This window comes from Sesamum indicum, linkage group LG3 (genome assembly GCF_026168435.1).
Source record: "Sesamum indicum cultivar Baizhima isolate 11 linkage group LG3, ASM2616843v1, whole genome shotgun sequence".
Taxonomy (NCBI): domain Eukaryota; kingdom Viridiplantae; phylum Streptophyta; class Magnoliopsida; order Lamiales; family Pedaliaceae; genus Sesamum; species Sesamum indicum.
In genome coordinates this window covers 18,945,218-18,966,086 of record NC_142659.1, presented here as the reverse complement: position 1 = coordinate 18,966,086, position 20,869 = coordinate 18,945,218, and the positions used below count along the sequence as shown (strand labels likewise).

At 33.8% G+C, this 20,869-nt stretch overlaps 2 protein-coding genes and 1 non-coding gene across 7 annotated transcripts; 1 reads left to right on the top strand and 2 right to left on the bottom strand.

Moving 5' to 3' along the window:
* Positions 1-8,011: 8,011 nt before the first annotated feature.
* On the bottom strand, positions 8,012-8,092 carry TRNAL-AAG (transfer RNA leucine (anticodon AAG)). Its single transcript has one exon. It is a non-coding gene; the product is annotated as a tRNA-Leu (tRNA).
* A 2,683-nt stretch (positions 8,093-10,775) lies between these two features.
* Positions 10,776-11,704, top strand: LOC105158121 (uncharacterized). The gene is made up of 3 exons (XM_020692974.2): positions 10,776-10,977; positions 11,064-11,146; positions 11,328-11,704. Exons 1-3 carry the CDS (start codon positions 10,848-10,850, stop codon positions 11,496-11,498), a joined length of 384 nt encoding a protein of 127 aa, XP_020548633.1. The 5' UTR covers positions 10,776-10,847; the 3' UTR covers positions 11,499-11,704.
* A 2,435-nt stretch (positions 11,705-14,139) lies between these two features.
* On the bottom strand, positions 14,140-20,815 carry PPL1 (PsbP-like protein 1). 5 transcript variants are annotated; one of them, XM_088878453.1, is made up of 10 exons: positions 20,666-20,815; positions 19,037-19,101; positions 18,864-18,948; positions 18,123-18,149; positions 17,051-17,134; positions 16,529-16,611; positions 16,246-16,368; positions 15,960-16,031; positions 14,858-14,954; positions 14,140-14,505 (listed from the first exon to the last, which is right to left on the bottom strand). In XM_088878453.1, exons 2-10 carry the CDS (start codon positions 19,097-19,099, stop codon positions 14,402-14,404), a joined length of 738 nt encoding a protein of 245 aa, XP_088734579.1. In that variant the 5' UTR covers positions 19,100-19,101; positions 20,666-20,815; the 3' UTR covers positions 14,140-14,401. The 5 variants fall into 5 exon arrangements, with proteins under 5 accessions (XP_088734579.1, XP_088734580.1, XP_011072964.3 ...); XM_088878454.1 differs by having other exon boundaries at positions 19,037-19,129; positions 20,666-20,806; XM_011074662.3 differs by lacking the exon at positions 18,123-18,149 and having other exon boundaries at positions 20,666-20,812.
* Between the last annotated feature and the right edge of the window lie 54 nt (positions 20,816-20,869).

Below are 20,869 nucleotides of genomic sequence, written 5' to 3'. Positions count from 1 at the left end.
TATTTTTGATAGAATACAGTAGACATACTGTCTGGTCCAGGGGACTTGTATGGATGTATTTCAGTGACAGCAAATCTCACCTCGTCAGCTGAGAACAATTGGTTGAGGATCATATTCATGTTGTCACCGACTTTAGTCATCATCCCCTCAAGAACCCTATTGAGGTCCTCTTCCCTCAGGTTTGTGCTACGAAATAGGTTTTCGATGTATCCCAAGATGGTTTTCTGCACCTTATTAGCCGAGTGATACTAATCACCGTCCATGTTGCTCAATTAGGTGATGGAATTTTTCTTCTGACATGAGCTAGCCCAAGCATGAAAATACGCGGTATTTCGATCACTTTCCTACAGCCACTCAGCTTTTCCCCCTATTTCCACAAGATCTCTTCCCTGGTAAAAACCTCCTCTTACTCTTTGCGTAACGCCGTGTTCCTTGGTACTGAAGCTCTATTGGTCAAAATTTATGCTAGCAACTAAAGTTGCTCTTTAAGTTCTTTCACACTCTTCTTAACCCTACCAAAGCTGGTCCATTCCTGAGCAAGCAATCCTAGCCGAGTGTTCTATATACACTTCAGCACCCTTTCTCCCGCCAGCCTCCCGCTGTTATACTCCTAGCTCCAGTGAACGACGTCCTCACATTCTCCTCCCGTAGGTTGATAATCAACTAAGAGTGATCAGAGCCTCGAGCAGTCTCAACATCCATTCATGCCTTTGGAAATAATGCTTTCGTAGCATAGGGTAAATCTAATCGAACCCGAACAGTGTCCGGAGTCTCCTGCAAATGTGAACTTTTAGCCATAGAACCCCAAGTTTATTAGACAACAATCCGTAAGGCAAGAGCAGAACTGCTTAAACTGCTTAAACTGCTTGTGGGGCCTAGGAGCACCTGTCTTCTCATTGAGATAGAGAATTTCGTTAGAGGAGGCCAAGCACCTCTCCTTTTTAAAAGAGGTTTATCCAAAAAAGAAAAACCTCAAGAGGAGAGAGGAGGTCAAACACGTCCCCCTCTTGGAATATAGTCGTCTTGAAGAAAAGCCTGGAAATGAGAGATAAGTCATCTTTGAGGAGAACCTCAAGAGGAGAGATGAGGTTAAGCATTTCCTCTCTTGGAGGAGACTTATCACAAAGAGAACTTCAAGAGGGTGAGAGAAGATTAAGCACCTTCCCCTCTTAGAGGAAGAGTTATCTAGAATAGGAGAATCTCAATTGGAGAGAGAAGGTCAATCATCTTCACGTCTTGGAGGAGAGTCATCCAAAAGAGGAAAGTCACAAGAGGAGAGGAAGTTCAAGCACTTTCCCTTCTTAGAGGAGAACCTCAAGAATAGAGGAGGTTAAGCACTTCCCCTTCTTGCAGGAGAGTCATCACGAAGAAAGCTTCATGAGGAGAGAAGGTCAAACATGTGCCTCTCTTGGATGAGAATCATCTCGAAGAGGAGAACTTCAAGAGGAGAGAAAAGGTTAAAAACCTTCTCCTCCTAGAGGAGAGCCATCACAAAGAAGAAATAAAGGGGAGAAAGAAGGTTGAACACCTCATTCTCCTAGAAAAGCGTGTTATTTCAAAGAGATGGCCCAAGGAGATGAAGGATGTCAAATATCCCTTTTTTGGAGTAGAACTTCCAAGGAGGAAAAGGCGTACAAGCATCTCCCCTTTTTTAAGATAAATGAGGTTAAACGTTTTGCCTTCCCAAAGGCAAGCTATAGAAAAAAAGAGAGAGATTCAAGAGAAAGGAGGTCAAGAGCCTCCCCCTCATAGAGGAGAGCATTACAAAGAAAAGAGCTTTAAAAAGTAAGAAAAGGTCGAGCATCTCCTCCTCCTAAAAGCGTGTCACTTTGAGGAGGATGCCCAAGGAGATGAAGGAGGTCAAGCGTCTCCCTCTCTTGGAGAGAGCTATCACAAAGAAAAAAGATTCACATGGAGAGGGGGGATGAGCACCTCCCCTCTCGTAGGAGTATTATTCCAAGGAGGAGAGCCTCAAATGAAGATGAAAGATCAAGTACCTCCTCGAGTTCGTCCACCCAGCAAGGTTGGGGGAAATCTCAACTTACATATTAGTGGTTGCACCATCAAAACCGAAACCCTTTTGCACCCCACAAAAATGGCCGAAACTATGGAATTTGGGATTAAAATTCTGAACTCGATCAACTACAAAGGGGTAGGTGGCACATAGCCAAAGCGTGAAACACACGAGTCTAGCAAATGAACTTTCAAACAGGTGACCCAATATGAAAAAGGTCGGACATTTAGGAAATATTTGAAAATTGGATAAAAAGTAGGAAGACCCATCAAATCACAAAAATAATCATGAAAGGTGACCTTCAAACTACAAAAGCTAGATGGAAAAGAGGTTCCTCGAGCATGGAATGTTGCAAACTTAAACAAAATTTATGTTCACAGCTATTATGTAACTTAGGTAAAGATGGTCACGAATTGATGAACTAAGATTATAATTGGTCATCCTCATTACTGAATCTCTCTTTCATGGTTTGTATGACCCGCCATAGGCACCTATGGAAGAGCAATTTTTAAAAAACTAAGCATTGAAGACCCAAGCAATTATCCCCCAATACCTGCATAAAGCGGCGCCCGAAGAGTAAATATGATAAAAAGACTAGAGGAACTCCTAAGAAGTTCCTTGAGGGAAATGCATGAATTCAATTGAAGGAACTCCTAAAAAGTTCTCAAGGAAAAATACTTGAAAAGGAACTCCTAAGAAGTTCCTAAGATAAGCGCATGAATGCAATTTAAAGAACTCTTAAGAAGTTCCCAAAGAAAACAAAAAAAATAGCTTCTTTGAGGTGTCATACGCAACACCTCAAAATCAAAAGAAAAAAGACTTCCCTAAGGTGTCATACACAACACCCCAAAGTCAAGAGAAAAAAACAAGAGGCTTCATTGAGGTGTCATACACAACACCCCAAAGTCAAAAGAAAAAGAAAAGCTTCCTTGAGGTGTTATATACAACAACCCAAAGTCTAAGAAAAAGAAGACTTCCTTGACGTATCAAATGCAACAACCTAAAATCAAAAGCATAAAAAGCAAAGTGTCCTCTCTAAGGTGTCATAAGCAACACCCTAAGTCAAAGTGGCTCTCAAACAATTCTTTTGCGTATTCTATGACTTCACTCCCAAAATCATCCACTGAAATTACGAACCTCGCAAAGAAATAAAATCAAGAAAGTAGGAAACAAGGGGGCTGAGGAACGACTCCTACTGTGTGACCAAAATTCAGGTCAAAGCGAGAAGCCTCAACTAGACGCAAGTAAAGGCGAGAAGCCTCGACCATGATATTGGGAAGGAAGCACGCTTGCACAAGATGCGATGCGACCACGACGTGACTAAGTGCAGCACAACGCAACACAAAATAGTTCAGCATGACGAGACTCTACAAATGAGACTTAGTCGAGGCAGCTGGCCTCGACCAGACAAGACTAGTCGAAGCCCCAACCAACTGCTACGTCGTCCTCTACCAGCAATGATGCCGCCACCATTGACGATAACCTCCCCACTCTCAATATTGTATCTGACATATCACGAATTAACCCGGATGGATACCTAACAGATCCCCAAGTACGATTGATTCATAAGAGACGAATTGACTGTAGCACGACACAAACCCACATAAAAGAAATGCAACAATAATAATATGAGAGGAAGAGGAAAAGAGAATTGCTTATAAGCTGAAAATACATCTCCTAGCCACGGAAGGGGTTTACAAAGAAAATTAGCGAGAAAGTTAAAAAATGAATGGGGTAGTTAATACATAGAGAAAAGTCACAACCCAAGAGACATCCTAATAGACTAGACCTGAAGAAGAGACCAAAATCATAGTTTAATTCCTAAATATCCTACATATTCAGTAATTGGGGGATGTTAAGGGAGAAAAGAAATCAAGATAAAAAAGGTAAGGATGATATTCTAAAAAAGGAAGATCCAAGTCAAATTTACCAAATTGACGTGGAATAACGTATTACTAGAATAACCCCAATCAATAAATTATAGCCATGTAACAGGGGATAGGTGAGAGTTAAAATAGTACTTTACCCATACTTACTCTAAATAGCATACATTTGTATTAGTATAAATACCCCTCATTTTTTAATTTGAATTGGGTGGAATTACTTGTATCAAACTCTAGCATAAAACGTATTGTATCGCGCCCCTATAATATAAATTAGTCGATCTCGCTTTTAGCGACATCACATACAAAAATTGAGAAAGTCCTGAGGAAATATGAAACCAGAGAAACTCTTTGAGAAGAATTGAATAATCTAATTAGAAATGGAGCACCCCAAGCCTCTTATATCTATACTATATGTTCCAGGAGAACACCCTTTCTGTATCTTCTTTCTTTTTATTTATTTATCTAACTTCCTACTTCCTTACTATTCTTTTGATAGTTATTTCCTTTTTCTACTATTATTTTCATCCACCTGTTTTTTACCACTTTTTTTTTTCTCTAAATTTAGTATTAACATATTATTTTTTATATATTTTATTAAGTAATACAAATTATATAAAAAATTTATTTTAAATAATACTAAAAAATTATACATAGGCATAACATATGCCTTAGATAACTAATATATAAGAAAGGAAGGGTGGACTTATGAAGCCCATGGGCTGAAGTCAACTCCCAAACCTTTTGGAAACAAAAGGTTTGGGAGTTATGGGGACAATTGAAGGCAAGTTTTAAATTGTCCGGATCTAGTTCAATTGAATTAATCCAATTAAAAAGCAAGTATGTGACACTTGCTATATAATTGATTATTTTTCGTAAATTGTGCAACAATCATATATCATGTGATTGATTCAAATTTAGTCGAGTTGGATCCGAGCAAGAATTTCCCCTCCAATAATTAAAGAACATAATTTTCCAACACCAATCAATGAAATTCGAACAAGCTATATGGACAAGAAAGATGTCCTCCCTAGTTCACTTGGAGAGGTGGTCTTTTTTTAAGGAAGAAAGAGATCGAAAGAGCTCCAGCATGATTGCTCATATTGAGAGTCGAAACTGTAACCAATAGCACAAAATAAATAAAATTATTTATTTTCTGTATTAATTTAAAGTATTTCTTTTATAAATTAAGATAGAAAAATTCAAACATTCCTCGAAAGAAAGAGTACATGGAAATACCTTCCTTCATTTACATAGCTACAAGTCGGGTGGGTTTACTTAAGCCAAATAATAATTATGGAATTAATTTGTACGGACTACAAAATTAGCTACTAAACACATTGTCATGAACAAGGTTCTAAAATTGTTTTCTTCTCTATTTTCCTCTCTTTTCGTGTCTTAAATTAATATACAAAAAATAAATAAATAAATAAATTGACCCCATAACTATATACAAATCATAAAAAATAAATATTATTAATTATATGTGGTCAAAGACATGGCTCTACATTTTCAAGAATGCTACGAGAAACGTGAAATATTCTATTATTTTTCGTGAAATCACTCAAACTAACGAACTCCTTCACACATACATGTATTACTTCTTTTACCTATAAAATAGGGTTAATTATATCAACACTTTTGAAATTTTGTTTAATTATATAAATATTTTTTAATTTTTTTAAATGATAAGTATACATCTTTGAGGAGTTGGGATTAAATATAATTTACTCTTTGTGTTAATAAAAAGTGTAAAAAAATTCTTGTAAAAAAATAAATTGCAATTTACCCTCTTTTGATTTAAAAAATGATGCAATATTCCTTTTTTCGAAGAGGGGTAAATTGCATTATTTTTTAGTATCACAGAGTGGTAAATTGCACTTTATTTTTTTACATAGGTTTTTTTGCACTTTTCTGTTAACATGGGGGGAGGGGGGGTAAATTGTATTTAACCCAAGAGGTTGTTTTCTACAATGTATTTCAAGAAATATTTGTGTAAAATTTCGTCAATTGAATAGAAAGTGTACTTATAATTATAATTAAGAACCTCACAAAATATTTATATAATTAAACCTAACATCAGAGATGTCAATACAATTTATCCAGAAAATAGCACTTTTCGTCCCGTAACTTAGGAATTTTTCACTTTTGTTCTCATTGGCTAAGAAATTCTCACTTTTGGGCTCATAACTGTAAAAAATAACACTTTTGATCCCATGGTACCTTCCTGTTAGATATTTAATGGAACTGCTACTTTTAAAAAGTTATAGAATTAAAAGTATCATTTTTATATGAGATTAAAAATGAGAATTTTATAACCATTTTGACCAAAAGTGTAAAGACCCTAACGACTCGTGACACTTGTCTTTAAAATATCTAACAGAAAGGTGTCATGAAACAAAAAGTACTATTCTTTTCAAAGCTATGAAATAAAAAATGAGAATCCCATAATTAATAAGATGAAAAGTGGAAAAACCATAATTTACTGGACGAAAAATATTATTTCTCTTAATTTAACCCCTTAAAATAAAATATAGTCATTGTATTAAATTAAGAGCCTCCAACATGTGACGGGAGTGAGAGAACCAAGAAAGGGTAGAAGAAGAACATGGGCTAGTGGAAAGAAACCCTTAAATCACTAACCATGATCACGTGCATGTTTGCAAGAAAACAAATGCATGCAACAAAACATGTAGAGTGAGAACGTAGAGCACGAGGGCGATTTTTCCGACTTTATGGTACGTATCTCAGTTGGGTCGTGTTCTTGGTAACACCGTTTTTACCGACCTCGTTTTGTTTGATAACATGGCAAATTAAGATTAAAGCTCTCTTTCCATATTTTTTCACACTCTAACCCTACGTCGGAAATTGTTTCCAAAGGTGGCGGTGGCGGTGGCGACGGTGGATGGTCGGCAGCCACTTAACCATCTCTATTGTAACTTCTAATTGGGATGCAGAGGGTTCAACTTTTTGCGGGTTGTTGTAAATAATGTAATTTAAAAATCACAATAAATTAATATGATTTGCAACGACATAGAACACCAGGTTAATCAATAGTCGAGGAAATTGTAGTTTTCATCCCATAACTTAGATCTAATCTGTATATTTTTTGTTCCATTAAATTTGAAATTCTCATTTTGGTACCACAAAGTTTAAAATGATCTCATTTTTAGTCCTCAGCAACCTCCAATTTGCTATTTGATGGAAAAGATCATGACCATTAACTTTTCGGGCTTAAGGGTAATTTTTCTCAACTAACAAGCAGAAGGCTGCCAGAGGACTAAGAGTGGATCTTTTTTAAATTTATGGGATCAAAAATAAAATTTCGTAACTGACGGGATCAAAAATAAAATTTCATAATTGATGGGATCAAAATTGTACAGCTCTAAGTTACTAGAGAAAAAAAAAATTGTATATTTTTTTAAAAAAATAAATTAAAATTGTTATTCATATTTATTCTAAAGGATCAAGATTTTCGTAGATAAATTAATCAATAACTAATTTATATTTATTACTTTTCATTTATTTCGTACTAATTGAGTACTTTTATTTTTAAAATGTATATATATTTCTTAATTAAGAGCCTTAACTATTATTAATTGAAATAAATTGATTACGATCGTTTAAATGGATATCAAGAAAATTACAACAAAGACCATCATTCCATTACAAACAATCATACTTTGATCAATAATATCAAATAAATTAAATGTAACCAGCACCTACTGTAATTACAGTAGAAACAATACACGTACTATTAAGTGGAAACAACATCGATCCCACACATAAGTTGGGATTCGAACTAATGATCTCTAATATCATGGATGTATTTATTTATATCAACATGAATTGATATACACTTTTTTTTTGTTTTCAGGAATTGATATACACTTAATTATTTATTTATATGTAATAAAACGTAAATATTGAAATGATTCAACTCGAATTTGCCATGTTATTGTAATCTTAGCAGATACGAAACCTCTGCATTATCCATGATGGAGTACATATATCCAATGTTATTAGAGAGGGAACAAATTAGATTATTCATAGTTATTTTATTTACTTATTTATTTTACACCAAAATTATGATTAAAAATCCTTTGTTTTGTTATGTTGAGAGTGGGATTTGAACCCACGCCCTTTCGGACCAGAACCTTAATCTGGCGCCTTAGACCAACTCGGCCATCTCAACTTGCACCTTATGACAATTTTTCCTATTAATTCTATTTAATTAGGCATATACCCACTCAACATATCAACATTTTATACTGCACCAGTTAAATTTTTCTGCAATATATCTAACTTATAATGTAATATTTTGGACCTAAATTATGTCACTTTGATCAAGAGTCGATATGTACATTTTACCCTTTGAAATGATAAATTTGCAAAAAGTCTTGGTTAGTGTTAGGGTTTATAGATGGAAAATTAATTAGGGGGGGGGGGGGATAAGGTTTTTTTTTTTTTGTTTTGTTTTCCTTTCCTCGATATCATCTTAACCTAAAGCAAGCTACAATACATGCGGGTTCAAATGCGTGATATTTGAGAGCCAAAACAAGAGGCTTGATAATAGCAACATTAAAAACTTAATGGAGTATCTATAGTATGCAAACGGCCCCGTTCATGTAGTATTATTTTTGGTCAACATGAAAATATGGTACCAATTATGCAAAGAGTCCTTTTATACCAAAACTGTAGTTTTTTTAATTTTTTACTGCCAACATGAAAAGTACGTAACACTTGTATGTAATGTGCAAATGATTCCATTCATATGGTACCAAATTTGGTCATTTCGAAAAGTATGGTATCAAAGTTGTAAAATGTCGGCACTGTATTCAGGTAACGAAAATGCAATTTTCTCTTTATTTTCTTAAATTTGGTTTTGAAATTTGTATGTGCATATTAATTGCTTAATTAGGGTATCCTAATTCACAAGTAAATTAATTTTTTTTGTACGATTAGATAAATTAAATTGAAACTGTGGTGAGAAATATCATTTTTCGTCTCATATGTTAGACCCTATTCAATTTCGATCTTATTTTATGTTTTAAACATTCTTAGACATGTATATTTCAAATTTTCTTAAGTTTCTATCCTTCTGCATTTTCTTATTATACTACAAAAAGAACTATTATTTGGGACAACTTTTGAGATGAAAATTGGAACGGTTATTGCGACAGATTCACTGTGGATGATGTCATCACATCTTTGAAAACCAATTAATATGTGTTGGGATGGGTTGATCGTTACCAAAACCGTCGCAAAATGAGGTTCGCAACTTATTATGCCAAAACCTGCCCCAAAAAATTGTGTCATACATTTAGGATGGTTAATTAATTAGCGCAGGATGTAACCCATCTCAACTTTGAGATGAGTTTTGCATTGATCTCGGTTAAATTGAGACGATTACATAATAAATATACTTTTTCATTACAAAATTGATGCTAAATCCGTTGCAAGATTAAACAACATTTGCTACAACTTAATGTTCCATTGCAAGTTTATATACCCGTTGCACAATTATAACGGGTATTTCCACAACGGTTATATTTTCGTTGCAAACTCGTTCCAAAATTTGTCGTATATTGTACCGGCTATTTCTTAATTGCTAAAGTCATTGCTATATCCACCGCAAAAGAGACACATATATACCTATATATGTGTGTGTTTGTTGTTTTGACTCTTCTTAAATCATTTAAACTATAGACACTGTCAATCTCTATCTAATTTTCAAGTATATTAATAATATTAGCATCATTTTCACATACCGATGATCTTTTGAATTTATTGCCCCGGTAATAATTAGAACCTTTTTGGTTCTATGTAGTTCTTAATTTCTATACTTGAATGTTAAATATTGGTAGTGACAATTAATGAATTTATAACTCTGCCATGATTGGACTTGACGCACTAGAATGTTTGAAATGCGTCGTAAAATCCGTCCAAAACTCTGCCAATCTGTTCATAGTTATCGGTTCCTAGGTTTTGGGACTATTTCTCATAATTGTTATTATGCTTTAGCTAATGAATTTTAGGCAAAATAATAATAAAAATATAGTAGACTTACCCATTCATCTAAAATTTGACCAAAATTGAAAAATGTATATCTAAGCTATAGGATGAAAAATTGAGATTTTTACCTCACTAAATCAAGCAAATAATAACGTAAGTTTCTGCTAAATACTCGACGGATGAGCGAAATTGAATAAATTTAAAAGATAAAAGACTAAAAGTGAAAAATCTATAATCAACGAAATTAAAACTAAATCGGGCTTAAATTATGAAAAGAAAAATGAAATTTAACTGAAGTCATGGTTCTTGTAAGAAGCTAAAGTGAAATTTTCAAATGTTTGATACAACACATTTGATGTAATATTATGTAAATACATATACATCTGCAAAACTAATGTAATAAAAGAATGTGAATCCAACTTGAGCAGCCTTTGAAATATCTAAGTAAATAATCCTGAAAAAGTAGCCTTTGGACGACAGATAGGTGTGTACGTACGTTGTAACTAAACAAGCATGCTCTCGAACGGACCAACAAAAGTAGTAACTTTTGATCGTTGCATGCATGGCGGCAGACAGGCGCAGAACACACACACACACACACACTCTTACATTACACATTTACATGTGCTTTTTCGTCCAACCAACCCATAAAATTCACTTCCGCTTTCCCTAACTATGACTTTGAACTCTGCTCCTTTGCTTCTGAACTCGAGTCTCCCAATGTACTGCTTGTACTCTCCACTACCCCACATTTTCATATTCCAAGAAATAAAAAAACCCTAATTCTTGGAACCCAAGCTTTGACTTGATTTTTACACTTTGAACTCTCTTCAAATTATAAAACTATACACACACACACATATATATATACATGTATGTATTTAAACCCCTTAAATTCCTGAATTTGCAGGTGTTATTCCACAGGCTGCTCACAAATGAAAGAGTCAACAGAGATGGTACTGTTTGGCAGTGATCATCGTCATGGCTTTAACAGGCAATTATTTGTTTTGCTTCTCGTTTTGGTCGCACTTGGGACATTAATGTCTTCTTCCCATGCTCGTCCAGGTGATTTTTCAAGAATTATTCTGTGTCTTTGTATGTAAGAAGAAGAAGAAGATCCGTAGGTGATGTTTTGCTTTGTGATTTTGCAGTAAAGGAAGTGAGTGTAGTTGGCGCGACTGATCAGAAAGGGTTTGCAGTGGAGGGGGAGAGCAATAGTTTGAGTTTAAAGAAGGTAATCTTTGTATACTCTCAATATATTTACCACCATGTATTATGATTAAGGAGATAAATTGTTTCATTTTGAAAAACACCATACGGGTAAATCGCAATTACTTATTTTTCATCATATGGGCTAATTTGTTGGTTTGTAATATCACATGGGGTTGCTTTGCATTCTGTTCCGAAACTTGCAGGAAGCTGTTGATTGTGTTGGGAAAGCAAGTGATGAATTAGGAGAAACATCCGGGAGAAGTGAAGAGATGATGAAATCAGGAGGTGATGGAATGGGAAAGTGGAAAGAGAATTACATGGCATTCAGCGCGGATTACCGATCGCCAAAGCCGCATCCGCCCAGGAATAACTGATCCATCCATCAACATATGTCTTCCAATCCTTAATTATTTGCTTTTGTTGTCAAAGAGTGAGAGAACAATTTTCCCAACCTGCTCTCACTACCTCATCATCATCATCATATATATATTGTGAAAATAAACATATATATATATACATAATTGTACTCTATTTGTATGTATGAGGTTACAAATTCAATGTTTAATTCTGTTTAAATATATATATATATATCATAATTTATTATTAGTATCATTGTTTTCATCAACATTATTGTCATTTTTTTTTATTTGTGAAAGAAATTAAATTTTAGCATTTAAATTTTGGTGTTTTGAATCCCTTGAGCAAAATTGCTCGTTGGGTGTATAGGGTAGGAGGGTCTGCAAAACTGATTCTATACTATTTGAATTTTTGTACTAAATTTAAAAAAAATTCGCGAGGTTAGTCTCAGAGCCTTCGATTTAATGGTACGTTGCACGCCAATATCATGTGCCTGATAACTCCCAACTACTGGGAGTGAAATAATTGATCAACTTGTACTTTTAGTCTCATTTAATAAGGTCGTTGTTGTATATAGTTCGAATTAATTAGCTTTATATAAAAGGGAGTAAATGTTTTTTTTTTTTTTTAATTTTGTAACAGATAGGTTATTTGGTATTTCATTCTTTAATTATTTTTAGTATATTGGTCTTGCATCTTTATATTTTTGGCGATTCAGTCCGTTCTCCCATCAGAATTCAACTGTGCAATGAGAAGAGTGAATTCCGATTGAACAAAAGATTGAAATCATAAAAATTAAAAAAATCATGCATGACCAAAATGCTACCTTAAACGTTAAAGAATAAAATTACTCGCAAAAACGAGCAAATTGGTAGTAGTCCCAATTTTAAAAGGTCACGTGTGATATACATGTATCTTTCAGTGAAAAATGTGAGCTCAGAGTAAAAAAAGGACTAAAATTGCGAAAATGAAAGAAAAGCAAGACTAAAATAATATTCTATAAAGTTGAAAGACGAAAACGTCAAATGAGTTAAGTTATGGATCCAAAAATGTATTTAAACAAAAAAAAATGCATTTTTTGCTTTCTTTCAAATATTTCCTTAAAGAAATACAAAAAGTGCACATCTAGGAAACATAGCAAAAATATGAATAGAATTTTGCTCCATTTCGTTTTGGCAAATTGAGAAAGAAAAAAAAAAAAGAAAAAGAACGAAAAAAGAGAATAAACTAAAATACCTTCAAAAAGTTATTAATTACAATTAAAATATAGTCCAAAACTTAAATCATTTAGCAATCGGATATGATAAGGACTAGTAATTCGAATTATATTTTACCAAAAATTTAATTTAATTTAATTACTATTACAAGTTAAATTTATAACGTAATGCAAAAAATATAAGATAATTTTCTTTTTGTTAGATTTTGAGTAAATAATAATAATGAGAGAAAAATTAGAAAAAATTAGGAGTACTTAGGTAAGTTTTTGTTGCATTAAACAAAATTAAATTTCTATGAGAAAGATTTGTAGGGGAAATTGTAGAACTTTATTGCAGAATACTTAACTTACTATTGAAATATAAGAATTTTTTTATTTCTTATTAATGATGTACCTAATATCTATACTATTATATAAAAAAAAAATTCATTAATCGTACCAATTTTTTGTTGTCATATTTTACCCTTTAATTCATTTTATTCTTTAAAAAAAGTGCCCATAGTAGTAATTTTAATATTTTTTAATTATTTTAAAATTATATATATTTTTTCTCTCGACTCACTACTTTATTTTTTTCTCACGTTCTTCATTTTTTGCTCTCACAAACTTTCACAATTTTATTAATTCTATTACAATTAATTTTTTCTCACAAGTTTCTATATTTTTAATAAATCCACAATTATAATTTTTCTTTCTTTCTTACGTTACCCTACATTTCTTTTTTCTAAGATATTTATTTCTTTTTCATCACCTCACCGCCTATTATTTTTTTAATAATTTTTTATCTCACATTATAATTTTTGTTGATCACGAGAACCGCACGCAACAACAATTAGTATATAAATATATATTTGTTACATCACAAATAAATAAACCCATTACATAATATATACACACATAAATAGAACTCAGGGGAAATGATACTGAAATAATGATCATATGAAGGAGAAAAATATTAATTAGAAACAAATAAAGTAAAAGAAAAAGCGTAACAAATTAAACACGATATTACTTTGATATAAATGTAAAAGTGTAACAATATATCAAATTTGACGGAAACATTTGGAAAAGTGTATAAAAAATTTAAAATTGTAATTTGAACAATACAAAGAACCAATTTATATAAGTTAAACCAATTACTAATAAATAAAATATTATTTTTATTCAATAAATTAACTTCAGTTTATTTATTTAAAGAAATAAAAAAAACTAATAAAAATAAAGTAGTTTTAAACTTATTAATAATTTTAATGTAAGTCGTGGATGGCAATTTTTTATTTTTATGTTTTAAATTTTCTTATAAAGTCGTGTATGCCATTCACGACTCTTTTTTGTTAAAAAGCTTTAATCAACCTCAATATCGATTGTGAATAGTTTGGTACACTATTTAGCTCTACCCTTCTCGATTCTCAACGAAAGATCAAATGCATAAACAGAAGACCTACGATCCAAACATAAAAAGCTTACAGATTATAAAGGAATCTTGCAGCGTAAACTGAACAGAAAATTAAAGCTCACGTATCTTTGAACAAATCGTAAAACAAAAGCATGTGTACATCATACGACGGCAGAAACTCAAGTCGTTCAGAGAAAATTGCTCGTATCTACACAGATGGAATATCCTCTCAAGTGTTAGATAATTTACCATGGAAGTGTTGCTGCCATGAAGATGATTATGGTGAAGAACAAGACAGAACTGCACGATCAGACGTTGAAAATCTGGAACGAATCCACCACAGTTTTCAGTCTATCTTTCATCTTCTCCCATCTCCTCTCGTTTGCTCCTGTTGTCAATGTGTAGAATTTTCCTGCAAGATGATTACTCAGTGTGTAAGGGAGTTGAGTTGTTATTACACAGTCTTCTGAATGCATATAAGGGATTTGAAATGCTGGTTAGTCAAATGAGTTTGAAATCCTTACACAAATTACTTATAAATCCAAATAAGAGATTTCAAATATGCGGATTTGAAATCCATGCATTGAAAACCTTAACCAAATCCAAATCCATTGTTCCAAATGCAACCTCAGGAAATAAGACATTCTTTAATATCTAATTCCTAACTTTAAAATAGTAGAAAGAGATTCTTTCGTTGGAAACGAGTAGGAAATGAGTACTTCAAGCACACACAATATTACTGAAACGGAAGTAAATTTTCATACCATTGCCAATACAGACGGCACTAAGAGCATGACGAGTGTAGTTTGGAGCTTGCGCTATGAACTCAATTGTGTAATACGCTTTCCCTTCCACATCATGCTATAACATGACCGGACAAAATTCTTCCATTAGATCCATATTCATCAAACCATTGAAGCATTATTCTAATGTCCGTCAACAATGACAACTTAAGAGAACTAGGAGAAGGCGCTGAGAAAAATTTGATGTTTGATCGACTTAGGATGCAAGATATTGTAGGCATTTCTTTATATAAAATGCTTTAGCATTTGCATTTAAAAAGAATAGCATTTTTGTACGTTGATCTTCGACTACAGGAGAACCACTGTAATTTGGTCATAACCAACAGAAATTATTTACTCTATGTTCTTGTTTTATTCGCATACTATGAGCATCCATCGTGAGCTAACGGCAAGAATGATCTCTCAATTACATGGTATAAGGAGATCAGTGGTTGGTAGCAAACGTCACTTAAAAATTTTAAATCAGCTATCGTCTAAAGGAACAAAACTTTTATAATTTTATGGAACATAAGACGCTTAAAATGATAGTATTTATGCTGCAAATTGCAAATATTGTAAACATGGAAAAAATTTGAAGGTTAAAAGTCTTAACAGTGAATTGTGAAATTGAGAAAAAATAGTTCCAAGAATATAGGACTTGGCCTAATAACACTATAACGAAGTCACTTCCAAGATTACCAAACAAAATGAGACGGCAAGCAAGAAACAATATAAAAGAAGCTTAAAGCAGTAATGGAAACCGAAGCACATGAAATAACAGCAAAAGCAAGAAGAACTCTGAATAATTTTGATCAGATGTTCAGGCATGAGCATGAGGAAACGAAAGTGGAGATAGGAAAACAAACACGCACAGTAGCTGAAAGCAGTAATATGCAATGAGCCGAACACAATAGAGTAACTACCAGTGACAAGATAATAGAATGTCTTCAGTGAAAGATAATGAACTTTTGCTTTATTACAAGGTAAGATTGTAGCTCAAATCTGTGCTGCTTATGCTCAAACTCACAGATATTACTGGTAAAAGGGCAGCAATAAAAGACCAAAAAGGACAAAAGGCCCTTACCTCTGTTGCCTCAATCAACTTTGTCTTTTGAGATGGAGAAGCCAAGACCTTTTTGATCAAGGTTTCCGCAACCTAGAACCAGGTTTGAACAAAAAACACTGAATTTGAATACAGGCAGAAGCCAATTATGACTAATAAAAAACATCATATGTCCACGTACAAATATCCACTTATAACTAGATAGGTAAAAAAGGATTCCATATCATAAGATAATTATTTATAAAGGAATACAGAGCCATAAATATTTATTACTGATGACATTCATCCTGAAAAATAGTTTGCTAACCTCCTGCGGGGGTCCAAAATCACGAATATCCTGTTTGCCTGTGGGGATCATGTTTACGCTGACACTTTCCAGAGGTTCGATAACATCTTTGAAGACTTTGTCTTGCCCTTCAACGACCACCTCCTGGACCACCGATAAAGATAATACAATGAGTCAAAACTGTAAAAGGGAAGGTAAAATTGCTTGATAACTGATGATAAAAAATGTGGGCGAGGTGAAAACTAAACTAGCTTATCTAAATGTGGAAAATGGGCACAAGTAAGAAGAAAATTATGAGGCGGACCTGCCACCCAAAGGGATACACAAAAGTGTACCCATCCTTCTTATCTGTGACTGACAGAAATCCCTTCTTTGTTTCTGCAGCAACTGAGCCATATCAACGGTATACTCTTAGCATATGACATTAATTAACCCAGGAATCAAAGGACAAACAACTAAAAGGTGTGCTTTAAGTGCCCTAAACAGGAATAATGGTCATAGCAACTGCTCCAGATCCTACTCTACATAAAAACACGGGTTAAATTACGTTAATGAGGAGGGTGATGAAAATAAAAATATAGATAATAGAGAGAAAAGGAGAGGTGAAAGCTACTATGGAATAAATGACTCAATAAATAACAAAATAACAACTTTTGCATGGACTCTGTGATTCTATTTCTAACAAGAATGACAGCAAAAAGAACGGAGGGACAAAAGAACAGGATATAAAAGAAGACTAATTGTATACTTTCACACTGTATGGATAAGAAATTTAAAAATCTTAGAAGTTGAAGAATATCATGAGTTTCCTAAAAAAATAACATACACGTTGTCGGAGTTTGCTGTGAAAAGAATAACCATGGGGCAAGTGTTGTCCCCATGGCAAGGAGTTGCCGGCGTCCAGGTCTATCTGTTATAAAGAAAAAAAAGTATGTCAACACAACTGTGTAAAAATGGAAAACAAGCCAAAGGTTGGCTCCTATAGAATAAATGTGGATGTCATACTCTCTTGCATGCATATAACTGTTTGAACCAAAAACATAATGTTCACATTGACCGACGAACACAAAAGAAGCCACGCACTTGCAGCATTAAGTCTTTCAAGTGATGTATCGTTAATAAAGAAATTCAGTGCTACATGAAATTTCCATCTGAACAATACTAACCAAATGATAAGGTAACAAACAATATCCTTTCCTCATTGTGATTTCTACCGAGCACGTTTAGAGGATTTTTACAAGTTTTTCAAAACATGTTATATGCATTTGAATGCTTATAAGCTCTACAAACCTATTTGGTAAATCTTTTTTCTAGAGTTCATGGGATCCCAAACGAAGATGTTTAGGATCTTATAAGCTTTTAAAGAAAAGTAAGGTCAACTCATCTCTTTTATAAGATCTTATAAGCTCTTTAATTTTCAGATCCAAGAGAAAAAAATGCTCTCACTATTTTGTTGAAATTTCACTTTTATCCTTCACATAATTAATATTTTTTCCGCAAGCAGAAATATTTATCCATATGGTATTAAGTTCTGATAGTTTGATGATCATCTCATCATTATTATAAGGAGCTTATTATTCCAAACACAATCTCTTATTTATCCAAACAAATTAAAAGCTTATTTTTAAAATAAAAACATTTTTCAATTTTTTAAGACATGTTATGAGATGTAGGACCTAATCTGATGTTTCAAATAAGTTTAGCCAAAGACTCTTGTATATGCAATTGCTCAGTCCAAGCCAAACTAAAAGATTCGTGTTTGCTACTTGGGATCGCACCTACAGTCGGGAGTTAGTGGATCTTGAGGTATATTTTTGAAGCAAATACTTGACATAGAGTGTTGTTGATGTTAATGAGATGTTGACATACCAGATCTATTGGGTTCCTCCACCGCTTACCTAATTTGCAGATGGACAAGTTCATGTCTGGTGATGTAAAGAGATGACAAAAAAATCAGCTTACCCAGGCATTTACTGGTGGGAGGCACTGGAATATGGGCTCAGCTTGGTGCACTCATGCAGCCAGATTAATTAGTTTAGAATTTTCCAGGGGATAGTTCAGATTGAATCAAGTGATTACACAAAGATTAACATAGAAAAAAAAAAAAAAAAAGAAGAAGATTTCTAAATTCTTACCTCATCCATTATCCCTAACATTACTTTGTAGGAGTAATATATCTCTTTTTAGTTATCGAGGGGATGTAGTAAAAGTTTTATGCTTTGGAAGCTTTGACGGACCATTTAATATGAATGAAGGGGACAATTGAATAGTTCACTGATAGTTTCGCTTTGTTTCAATACGACCTGCTTAAGGATTTGTTCCTCTGATGAAAGTGAAAAGCTCAAGAAAGGAACTTCTAGTATAGTTGAATTACGGCTTTTGTTGACATATATTGGACTTGGTTCCTGATTTAAATTTTTGATCAATTATAAGAGCTCATTAGAGAGATATCAGAAACGAAAACTGGGCGTCTTAGCTCCAATTTGAATTGGTTACAGGCCCACATACATGTGTAAACACCCAAATTCATAAGATGATGTTACTAAGAAGTTTACATGGCATAGTTTGTTTGACTGAGGTGCTGAGTTAAATTCATCCAGGTCCCACATTCATCTTATTAAAAGTTAGAACAAAAGTACCTTCGCAAGAAGAAGTTGACACATTCTCGGACCTCACAATGAAGGGAATATTTCTTCGAAATTGACCATATCTATACAGACCTAGCTGATGCATAGTTTCAGATTTAAGAGTATAAGAATGGAGAAACTTTCCATAGATTGTGATATTCCAGAGACAGAGCAAAGAAGAAAACCTGAGTGGAAGCATTTGGCAACCATGTGCGATTGATCGATGGTGATGTAAGCAAAGACAACATATCTGCTTCAAATTGAGAAGAGAAGCTAATCTGGTCAGGGTATCAAACTACATCAGACATACAATCATGATATGGAAGGGATAGTTTAAAATTGCTAATTCTCGGGTCCAACTTGAATAGCTTCCTCATTTATTTAGTCAAGAAAACGATTTTTTCGGAGTTATTTGTCTCATATGTTTAATATTCCTGTAGTATTAAAGATATGATTTAATGCTCAGAATGAAGTGCAACTGACAAAAACATAATCAAGCCATTGGATCATATGGTTTGATGTAGTTAGTCCCTCCAAAAGATTCTCCATGTGCATGCTTAAACTTATTGTTCTCCTGGATTGATCATATTCCATTTGGTGGAGTAGTTTACGTTATTCCAAGAACCCGGGATGATTAAAAAGCAAAAAATATCAGAGAAACGCTTAAATGTTTCTTCCTTTAAGCTCTAAGAAAAGCTATATAACATTGAAACTAACAGCCAGTGGACAGCATAATTTTGAACCTCTTCACTCAATCCTCTGAATCATTAGCAAGGATTCCCACGCTCAAGTTTGGTCGTACTCAAATCACATGTAAGGTTTTTACCTTCTACTTCTCGCCCCTAAAGTTTTAGTCTATTGATCTCTAATTTCAGACGTAATACCTTTGAACTGTGCATTCTGTACTTTATATTCATCTTTTTCTAACTTGTTAAAGCATGTTCATAAGATTTTGAAACATGCTAAATAAACAAAAAGTTTACCACAAGATCGGACAATGTGATATGCTCAAGCATGGGATGCTAAATAATAACAAAGTTTACCACAAGATCGAACAATGTGAAGCACTCAAGCATGGGTGGTTGCTTACTTAAGCAAACAAACTCAACCAAGTTCAGCTCTAACCCTTAACTACATTTTAAAAATGAGCTTGAAGTAGCTTACTGAAGGTTTTAACAAACATGATGTGCAAGCTCTTATCAAGACTAGATAAAGAAACTCCTTTTCATAACTTGGTTCGTCTTAAGCCTATCAGTTATGAACTTATACCGTAGAGGACCCAAAAACAAGGGAATGCCGGACCAAAAGAGCAATATTGTTCAGCTCCATTTCTAACGTATTTTTCTCTGTTTTTGGTAGATACAGAAAGATAGACGTGTATTAATATGTCTGGTTTCGTGTTTCTGTACTAATGTGAGACAAATAAATATAAGTTAAATTACATCAAACCCTATGTTTTTAAATATAGGCAAACATTCTTAAATTTTTGGCTATTTTTCAGACGGTGGAAGAACAAATACAAACAAAGAAGCTACTCTGAACTCAGCCCTCTGCCTCCTTGACAATATGAGGCTCTTATTTAAACCAAACAGGCTCATTAGTCCCATTATTCAACATCATTACTCCGGACAGTTATGTCTGTTTCTTTCAAATTATCCTAGAATTTGATACAACAACAAAAATCAAGCAAGCTTAAGCCAACACAGTATATTTGAAGTCCATGGCTGTAACAAACAACGCCAAGAAACCAACTACCCAAATGCATGGGATTGCAACAAAGCACCGTCAACACTATCTTGAAGTCAAGAATTCACCTTTCAGCAGAACTCCGTTCTGGGCCGCGGGCGTTGAGACTTTTCCGGCGAAGCAGGGCTTTCCGCCACGTGTCCGCAAGAAAAAGAAACCGTTGGCTTCTCACTTATCTGTGAACCAGTACATCATCATCCAAATCTCAGTCCTCCTACAGGCTATATTCACTACATTTACTGCATGAAAAGACGTAAAAGCCCTTCTCTGTT